Here is a 10,000-nt window from a genome sequence, read left to right on the forward strand (position 1 = left end):
TGGATGTTGCTTTATAAAGGGGCTAGAAATGACATTGTAGTAATATTTTTTAAAAGGGGGGCGACACGAAAACATCTCTGTTGTGCTGCTTTTCAAAATGTTTTTTAATGGGAAAAAATCGAAACATTTCACAAAACGCTTCTCATTTCATTTGCTAAAGCGGGAGACCTCGACAAATTTGAATGCTTAGGCAGACAGATATACGGCAAGAGTGATGCCAAGAGTTTTTAGAGTTGTATAAAAAAGGTTGTTCTCTCTAAATCTCGAGTTTTTTTACTCGTGGATCTCGGGTGCAAAACTCCTGAAAAACTACAGTTTCGCAGTAATATCCTCTGCGAATATTTCCCATATCAGATTGTCTACCAGTGGTAATTACCGGCACTATGATGCTAGTTCTAAAGGACTTGTATGAGGATTATACAAAACCCTATGGCCCTGGGCGGTGTACAGACGCTTTTAAAAGCCGCACGCGCGCGATTAGGCAGGGATAATATAACACAGTCAGATGTGAAAAGAGCTTTGTCATCGAAACGCGTGTATACACTTCACAAACATACTCACAAAAAATTCCCTCGCCGTCAATAATGGCTGTTGGACCTCGCAAAATCTTAACGTGTGATCTAGCGGACTGCGAAACTTGTCAAAACAAAACGGAAAAACATCCTATCTGCTTGTATGCGTAGATGTGTTTAGCCGTTATATGCAAGTAAGACCGTTAAAGAATAAAAACAAGACAGAGGTTGCGCAAGCGCTGCGATCAATTTTAAACACCGGCGTGCTAAAGGTTTCTCACCTCTTTACCGACGCAGGGCGAGATTTTGTAAATAATACAGTGAATGGCTTACGAGGGCTACCATAGTTCCCATCCCTAAACCAAAGGAACCGGGGAAGTACCCCCCCATCTCTCTCCTCAGCTGTCTGGCCAAGACTGCCGAGAGGATGGTACTGAACCGGCTCCAATGGAAAATGGGACCCCCACACGAACCCTCCACGGGTTCCCGGGGGCATGAGCACAGCGAACAGCATAGCCACGCTCTTGAGCACAATAAACAGGGGCACATCTGTGGCAGTATTCCTTGATCTGGAAAAGGTTTTTTGAATTGGGCAAGTCCTCTTGCCTTTCCCAGAGAGCCTGATCCAAAAAGGATCAGAGGTAAGCTTTTGGGCTTAGATAGGTGACTACTTTAGGAATAGAACAGCCAGAGTAAAATCCAGGTCACCTATCACAGCACATGCACTAGAAATGGAAACGCCACGGGGTTTGGGGTTCTCAGTCCAGCCCTTTTAACACACTAATGTCCTGTATCCTCAACTAACCTCCCAGTGGGGTGCAAGATCATCTCCTATCAGACGATCTTGCCATCATCTCCACGGACCACATTCCCCTAAAAAAAGGGCCCAGGACTAAAGAATCTCTGCGCCAAATCCAAAGCCATGACTCTGAGACAGAGAGTTCAAGGCACAAGTCTGAAAATCCAGGGAATGGACTTGGAGTGAGTTCAGGAATACCTGTACCTTGGGGTAAGGATAGACCGGACCCTCTCCTTCCCCCAGGAGGTCCAGTACCTGCTTGACCGAAAAAAGGCAAGACTGTCTGTCATGAGAGCAATGAGGGGAAAGACGCATAGGGGCCAGACCAGAGTACTAAGATCATTCTACGTACATGCTGTCGGGCCCCATTGTAGACTATGCTCCCTCGCTCTGATTGGCATTAAGAGAAAAACTAAACACCGATTGGAGACAGTCCAAAACGAAGCCGCCAGGGTCATTCTGGGTGCCCCAAGGTGGGCGAAGGTCCTCAACCTCCTAGTGGAGACAAACCTTCTCCCCTTGGCCTCACGAATTGATCTAACGGCAGCACAAATTTTTATCAAAGGTCATCCAGGCTCCCAGGAACACAAGCCTAAGACAAAAATAGTCAGACGCCTAGAACAATACGAGCGTTAGCAAACAACTCCTGGCTGTCTCACACAGCCAGGGTGCTAATACGCCATCAGCTCAAAGAACCGCTACTGGCCAAGGGCATGGACTCCCCACACCCTGACTTTGTCGAAGCTCCGCCGTGGGCACAAAACCCAATAGAGTTCTCGGTCATTTAGACTGGCAAGAAAAAGAATGAATTTTTGTACGCCTAGCCTAAAGGCAGAAACCCAGAGGGTCCCTTGCCACCATCACTCCTCCGGGAGCAGAACATATTACACGGATGGATCGGTCGATCCCTTGACCCACACTGCAGGCACCGGCTTCCAGCAAGGGATGCCACAATATCCATGAGGGGAACAGACAACCCCTCCTCGCTACAGGCAGAGGCAGTTGCTATCATGGGAGCACTGAGCCACGCGTCCGTGAGGGAAGGACACGTGGTCTGAGGGAAGGACACGTGGTCATACACACAAACTCCAAAGGAGCCGTCGACTGTCTTCAGCAGCGCTCACCCACTGACAACATCTACCTCCTGACAACCATCCGCACAATAGCACAAAGGATGCTTGCTCAGGGTAGAAGAATTATCATAAACTGGGTTCCCAGTCATATAGGGATCGAGGCAATGAGCTTGCTGACAGATTAGCCGAAATCGGCCGGGTTATGCCCCTTAATCCCATGATAATACATCAGAGCCGAAATTTACTTAGGAGGAAGTGTACTCCTTCCTCCTGCAGCTTAAAAGAGAGGAAACGAGATATTCCCCCTCGGCCAGCTGGTACTCAGATGCCACAGGCTATGAACCACTGGCACTCTCTGAAATAAACAACAGAGGTACCGAAGTCATTCTGCACAGAATGCGCCTAGGTTACCACTGTGCATGGCAGATTATACAAACTATAGAACGTGAAGAGAGGTGTTGCATGCATTGCGGCGAGCCGAACGCCACACTGGTACACTACTTGGAGAATTGCGTGCACACGCAATTCCTAAGACAAACCCCACAGAACACAGCCGTCGTGCTGGTAAAGGGATTATGCGAGATGCTCACACCACGGCTACAGGAGCGCCTGCTGGCAATCCCACCGCCACGGTAAGCACCGAGTATCAGACCAACAAATGAGACAGCCATAAAAAGCTGACACAGGCCGGGCCATAAGTGAAAGGCCCGGGCGAAGCCAGAACTTCGCAAATCTCAAGCAAGCAAGAATGGCTTACTGCACGAACGAAATATGCGATGGTATACAACGCATTCGAAAGAAATAAAAGCGAGTATTGCAGAGAGACACATCAGAACCCTTAAGGAACGCATTTATAAGTATTTAACCTTAAAAAATACGTTGAGGTATATCGATGTTCTCCCAGACATTGTGTCGGCATATAATGAGCGCGCGCACGCGGGTTTGAAAGGCGCTACACCTCTGGATGTTCACCGACACTACACGCGGGCGCAGTGGCATCACCTCTTTCGTGCTATGTATGCCCGCTCATTGAATGCACCTATAAAAAAAGGTCGATCAGCTGCTACCAATCAGAATATAAAGGTAGGGGACACCGTGCACATCGCAGCACGTTCTCATACCGACGCATTTCGCAAGGGTTATGAAATACAAAATACGGAGGAGATATTTAAAATTCGGCAGGTTGACAAACGCCAGAACAGAGACGGGTATTATCTGGAAGATCTGAGCAGTGAAGAAGAGCAGGGATTGTTTTACCGCGAGGAGCTCGTACCAACATCTCTGCCTGGTTTTTACCCGTACAAGGTCTTATCATCACGCTGGAATAGAGCTAAAAAGCAGAGAGAATACCTCGTTCGCTGGGTTGGTTATCCTGATAAATTCAATTCTTATATTACGATTGATGACATGCAGCCCCCACCATGACAAAACAAGCTCTCACACCTCGCTTTGTTGATGTGTTATCGTTCATTTGTTCGCTAAAACCAAAACGCCGTTCAGGTTTTATATTAAAATTAGATAAACAACAGATTAATTGCATTGCAGAGGTTTTTTCAAATTTCTTAAAAAAGAATTTAACCACGGAGAAGAGTATTATTAAGAGGAAGCGACATCGAGAGGCAATTAAGGAAGTGTCTCGAAAGAAAACATCTCTTAAAAAAAAGAAAAAAATTCTCTCATCTCGCACCGGGGGTAATATTCTCTCCATTTTACTCCCGCTCGCTATAAATGCATTTACCTCTCTAATTTGATAAGAAATATGAAAGAGTATTGCCTCGTTCCAAAACCCACGGTTGACCGACATCTGGTTCATGCGGTCTCTGACCCTCCCCCCGCAAATGGTAATGATAATACTAACAAGATTAATGACAAGAGTATATTAGAACCACCCCCGGATGTGAGTACACTAAATGAAAATACCGTAATGAGCGGAGGGGGGCCCGCGGGCGGCGCGTGCGAGAGAGGGCGCGGCAGCGGCGGCGGTGGCTGCTGCGGCGGACGCGGCGCAGGAAATCGACGCGCGGGCGGAAGATCGTTAATTATCTCGCGCTGTGTTCCTCACAAGAAAAAAAGCAAAAATGTGGGCCAGTGCGATAGCGGGTGTCAGCCTAATGCGGGGATGAACATATCTCTTCCCTCCATAGCTCTAGAAAAGCTTGGGAAAACAACCTCACCCAACAACGAAATACATCGATTAACCCGTCTTAGAACACTTGGTGGGCATTTTTTTTCAAAGGCATCTCAACAGGAGTATGCGCAATCTCGCTTGTAATTTTACTCGTCAACAGTCTTTAAATCGATGGGATGAATTAGGTCAGGTATAATCTGTGCCAGATTGAATATACGCCGATGTGTTATCAGTTTTCGCGTCTCTATCCTCGTTTTCTATTAAGAAAAGTAACTTTTGAAAATATTACATAATTTTGACTCCCTGTACCATATGATTACATACGCAATTCCGCGGCTAAACTGTATCTCACAGGTGTTCATAAGCAGGCGGGAATTTAAAGGGAAAACCTATAGCCTCCTTAACAAGGGTGCAAGAAAGATGCGCTGGACCCTTATTAATGCTCTCGGGAGAGAATAAAAACGGCGATCGTGTAATCAGAGCGCGTGTGCGAGAAGCAACACAGCTAAACCATGAGTGGAAAACAACTCTTCAAACGCTGCGTCTTCTCGAGGCAGCAGCAGCAAACAACATCCTCAGCGTGCATCCAACCAGGATGACGAAGAGAATAACGCATCATCATCATCATCCTCTAGTGTGCTTGCTGGTTAGATTCGGAGAGAATGAATAAAATTTTAACCGAGCTCAGTACAAACCACGAATATTATTGTGTCAGTGTGGGGGCATACCGAGCTTTTCTTGCCAACCACTCTGATACAACCTTTTTACAAGAAGTTGGATGATGCTATTGAGGGTTTAAAACACATCTACCCAGGAAGAAGCAATTTGCGCGATTTCAAAATACGAACTGAGCATTTTATACAAGCAGCGGCTATACTTTTGACTTGGGTTCTCGATTGTGTACAAACTGCGCAGATGATATAACGCGCCAATAGTTGGGGCGAGTGTTGACAAGCATGAATGATTGACAGGATCGTTCCTCGCGGTTATAAGCGAGGTTGGAGCGAGAGAACTGTTATCTCACAGCCCCCATTGTGCAAAGAAGATGGCTCAAGGAAATGTCTTTTGGCGTGAGCTCTCCTGTGCTGCAAGCTGCTTCTGAATCGATTAGGTGGTACAGACAGAGTATTAATGTAGAGGATGACGGTGTTATCGGAAAGCTCTACAGCTGCGGCCGCTGTCTACCCCGCTATGTCACCGTCGCGGAATTAGCTGCCTATTATTTATAAACCCGCGTCGGGATAAGAGAATGCAGTATTCTCCAACACGAGTTATGAAGGAAGTCTTCTCCAACCCAGTTATGGAAAGATACCGCTGTATGTGTCATCGCAAATGGCCCGGACGACTGCTTATCCACGTCTGGTGTGTTGGAAAGAAAATATGATACGCTGATTATTACAGAGCGAAAAGACGGTGTATACTACCACAAGAGCAATTACAAGCGATCGGAGTGCTACTGAAGTGCTAAAGTGTGGGAGACAGGGGGATGGAGGACCTCAATTTACTACCCTCATTGTTCCCATTTTTGGGCCGTTAAACCCTTGAGCAACAATGAAATAGCATGAACAAATTAAGACCAGCACGGATAGCTTATGTTAATGATTGCTCGCGATGGTTTAGAGAATCGGATGAGGAGTATGGACGAATGCCTCAATTCATTGTTTAATGAGCTCAGAAGTTGGATTGTTCTCGAATTGTTTCCTGTTGAAGAGAGGGCGGCAGTTGGAGCCACGCATACATTACGCTTTTAACAGGTTTTGCAGCACGGTGTAAATTTCGTTGAAGATAATTGTCTCACTACTGTGTGCAAGCCCCGCTCCTTTCTGCCGAGGCCTGAGAGGAAAAGAAAACACACGCAGCGACATGAAGATGATGATGATGATGATGACGATGATAGTGGGTGATGAAAGAATGTGAAATTACCACGTGAGAGACGCGACCGCGTCTCCTATGGAAATGAAAGGGTGTCGAATCGGTCGAAACATCTGGAAAATGTACTTAAATATATTAACCTGGTATATATTTGTACTTGAATGTTTTTTTGTGTGTTCTTGTGATTAATAAATAGGGTTTAACATTACTTTCTTTATTATTCTCCTACACCATTGTTATTGAAAAGTGAAATTATGGGTAAAACTCTCAGTCTGTTACTAACTTTCCGTCATGGAGACCGATAATCATATATATATATTTACGAGCAGATGCATCGAAAGATGTTTTTGCCACAAACACTTCCTCATGCATTTGAAAACGCTATATCACGCGCAAATGTTGGGATCCTTCTATGTATTCATATGTGGGCACTATTAATTTTTTGTATCCCAAAAATTAATTACAGCATTTTAATAGCAAATGATGATGATTTTCAGTATCCATTTTCTTAATGTATGTGATAACAACGCTCACCCAATGCTGGATTACTTGTTTAAGTATGTTTTTCCAAAATTTAACATGCTGGGCCATGCGAGAGAGACAAAAATTATGTAGATTTGATAAATTGAACGATATCGCGAGACAAATTAGATTCGTTTCTCGATAGGGATGCTGTTAATAAATATATACCACAAGGAAGAATTCTTATCAACGATCGGGAGGTAGAACCGGTGTCGCATAGGAAACCCTAATGTTTGCAAGGCGTACGAGAGAAGAAATGGCAATCGCTGTCATCCTGATATGGAGTGGTTTTTTCACCTCGTATGGCTCCCATACTGGGTTTTAGCGAAAACCAATTTATCGTTTTTATGTTTCCTCGCACTGTGCCTGTGATTATTATGTATTTATATAATTCATATGTAGGTGTGAGACCTCCGAGAAATATGGGGTGTAGATTTTGTTTACTAATATTCGGATATCGTTGCCCCTTGCCGGTTTTGCTTGTCAACAGGTTAATATCTTAGCGGATGCCTTTGCTTTGCAGGTTCGAGTACTAAGGGATACACGCCTCACACTATAAACACCTCTTAAGCAAGACTTTAAATTCGGTGGGGTGCCATTAATAGATCATAATGGGTACCCATAGTTTTCGAGGAAGGGGCATTCTGGTTACACTTATACTTCACATAAGACCTAGGTAAATTTTGTATATTAAAGACTGGCATGTATATCGGTAACTATTTTACATCGTACGGTCGTTCCCGGTGTGGTTTGTTGGTTTATGCAAAGCCAAAGACTGACACTACTTTACTTCGATTTCCGTCATGTAAATGGTGAGAGCACCTTTTGTTCCGACGACGGTTGAGAATTTATGTCGTATCTTTGAACAGCCAGAATCGCAGTATTAAACCCTTCGAGGAGGGTCATTGGGATATTAGTGTGTAAGAACCTATGATAATTACAGAAGAGGTGGCCGGGTACTCTCTTTTCCGCGGTAATATTGGCAAGAGATTATCCGTTTGTTTCTAAGGCTCGGTAGCCTGCCCTGCTTGATTCTGGGTCTGGTGTTTATTGATGATATGAGTCCAAAGGGAATGACAGTTTTAAGGTCTTCTCTGCAAAGAGGGGTGGAGGCTGTATAAACATATCAGGTGGCGAGGCAATGAAGGAGGAAGGACGTAGGAGGAAAGAGGAGTGCGTAGAAACCAAAAAGAGTGAACGATTGACAATTCGTCCTAGTTTTCGATCTATAATAAGATGTCTATTTCCTTGCTTAGTCAGTTTTATAGACTCTCTTGACGATGTGCGCAATTAGCAATATAGAGTAGAGAGTTTACTATCATTATTTAACAATCATGAATCAGTACCAGACACCGCTGTCATCTTATGTTTCCGGGTAAAGCTAGTATTTTTTCCCCGGTCAAATAAGATTGCACTATGATTGAATCAGGATGAAAACGGTCTGAGTGGATGTCTGCCTTTAACGCGGGGAATTAATTGTTCTGTTACAGATAATTATGCGGAATTTTTAGTGGCCTGCCGTGCAAAATTGTTATGTTGACTTATCAGATTGGTTTTAGAGATTTAGTGCAGTTTTGAGAAAGAGGATGTAGCTTATTATCGAAGGGATCATCTTTCTATTGTGCACCTGCTATGTCCCTCGCTAATTAAAAATCTGTGACGGTTTATTTTAATGGGCAGCAAGTAGAACAACAAATCTCTGTATAATTTTTCGTCATATGTTTCGCCTAGAAACGGGATGTCTCCTTGCGCTGAAAGAAAACACAGTAGGAAAAAATACTGCCATTATTATGATCATTTCTAGCATCCGAGGAGCTATGCAGCAAGATTATTTACAGGCGCTTGAGTGAAACAAGTGAGAGAAATCTCTGCATATGACATGAGGTTAAGAACCTCGTGGATTTCATTTATGGCTCCGCTATGTTAAGATAACCAACAATGGATATGTTCTCTTAGACATGTGTCCTATGCTAATACGACTTGAGTTTGCCTCGGACCGGTTTTGTCTATTAACACTAGCCCGCAGAAACCGGCGGCTGGATCAAAGCCTGTGGTGAAGATAGAAGACCTTGAAAATGCATTTAACAACACTTAAAACGAGAGATTTCGGCTCGGAGGCTCTTAAATAAATCTTTGATCCGCAGTCCTCTTCGGCTATTATTGAATTAAAAGCGCTATACACAGACTTATTTTATGGCAAGCCAACAAACCCAACTTGCTATTGACATGCCATGGGGGTCAACGCTTCTTAAAAGTTTCTCTTTTTATGTTGACATGAAGGCTTATGCGGGAGACTATAACATGAATCCTCTGCATTTCGGTCATAAGTCATTTGAGCAAACTTTTTTGTTACCGTTAATACAACTCTGTAATACATATAAGGGGCCGCGTGGTGGCCGAAATGGTTAAGCGTCGACTCAATACTGTCACGACGGCATCTGAGTTCGAGGTTCGAGTCCCGCCGGCGCGCTGTTTTTTCCCTTGGCAAGGAACTTCACCTCGATTGCTACCTAGCAACTGTTGGCCAGCCACTCAGTCAGATGCCTGGGAAATAGAGATGGTGACTCGATAAAAAAAAAAAAAACCACCGGGCGGAAGCATATGTCAAACCACCCCGCTCTAAAATTGCCTGATAGATCATGGAAAGCTCATGATCCTCAAGGCCGCGGTGGCCGAATGGTTTAAACTTCGGACTCAGGACTGTCAGACGGCAATCTGAATACGAGGGAGTTGAGTCACAAACGCCCCGCATTGCGTTGTTCCCTTTGGGCAAGGAACTTTGCCGTTGCTGATTAGCTGCCCGCTGGTCCACTGTGATGTTCGCAAGCCATGCCCAAGTCGAAGTGCTGGTCTCAAGGCCGGGATAAAGTCTAGAGCAATTCTGATTACCTAAAGGATACCACCCGCACTCTCCGCGGAAAGTACCTGGGGACGCCTACCACGACTTCTCACTTCCAAGAGCATCCACAACAGAAACTAACACTTAAGTATCACCTGCTGTTACCACGGCGGCTACAGATTGAACCTAACCGGTTCATAAAAAATGAAAAATATCAATATAAGCACGAGTTCGCGAGTTCCGTTGCTCAGGATT

General features: G+C 44.7%; 1 protein-coding gene across 1 annotated transcript; it reads left to right on the forward strand.

Annotated features, from left to right (window-relative positions):
* The first annotated feature begins 383 nt into the window (after positions 1–383).
* LOC119597526 lies at positions 384–3,809 on the forward strand. The gene is made up of 3 exons (XM_037947103.1): positions 384–442; positions 1,128–1,153; positions 3,289–3,809. The coding sequence occupies exons 1-3, from the start codon at positions 384–386 to the stop codon at positions 3,807–3,809; spliced, it is 606 nt and encodes a 201-aa protein (XP_037803031.1).
* Positions 3,810–10,000: the final 6,191 nt, after the last annotated feature.

The sequence above is a fragment of the Penaeus monodon genome, chromosome 39 (assembly GCF_015228065.2).
Source record: "Penaeus monodon isolate SGIC_2016 chromosome 39, NSTDA_Pmon_1, whole genome shotgun sequence".
Taxonomy (NCBI): Eukaryota; Metazoa; Arthropoda; class Malacostraca; order Decapoda; family Penaeidae; genus Penaeus; species Penaeus monodon.

What these genes read in the sequence shown, in the direction of transcription:
- LOC119597526 (XM_037947103.1), top strand. Translation starts at nt 384, where the DNA reads ATGATGCTAGTTCTAAAGGACTTGTATGAGGATTATACAAAACCCTAT. An exon ending in AAACCCTATGGCCCTGGGCG is followed by an intron (nt 443 to 1,127) that starts GTGTACAGACGC and finishes TGCCTTTCCCAG; the next exon opens with AGAGCCTGATCCAAAAAGGA. An exon ending in TGATCCAAAAAGGATCAGAG is followed by an intron (nt 1,154 to 3,288) that starts GTAAGCTTTTGG and finishes ATGTTCTCCCAG; the next exon opens with ACATTGTGTCGGCATATAAT.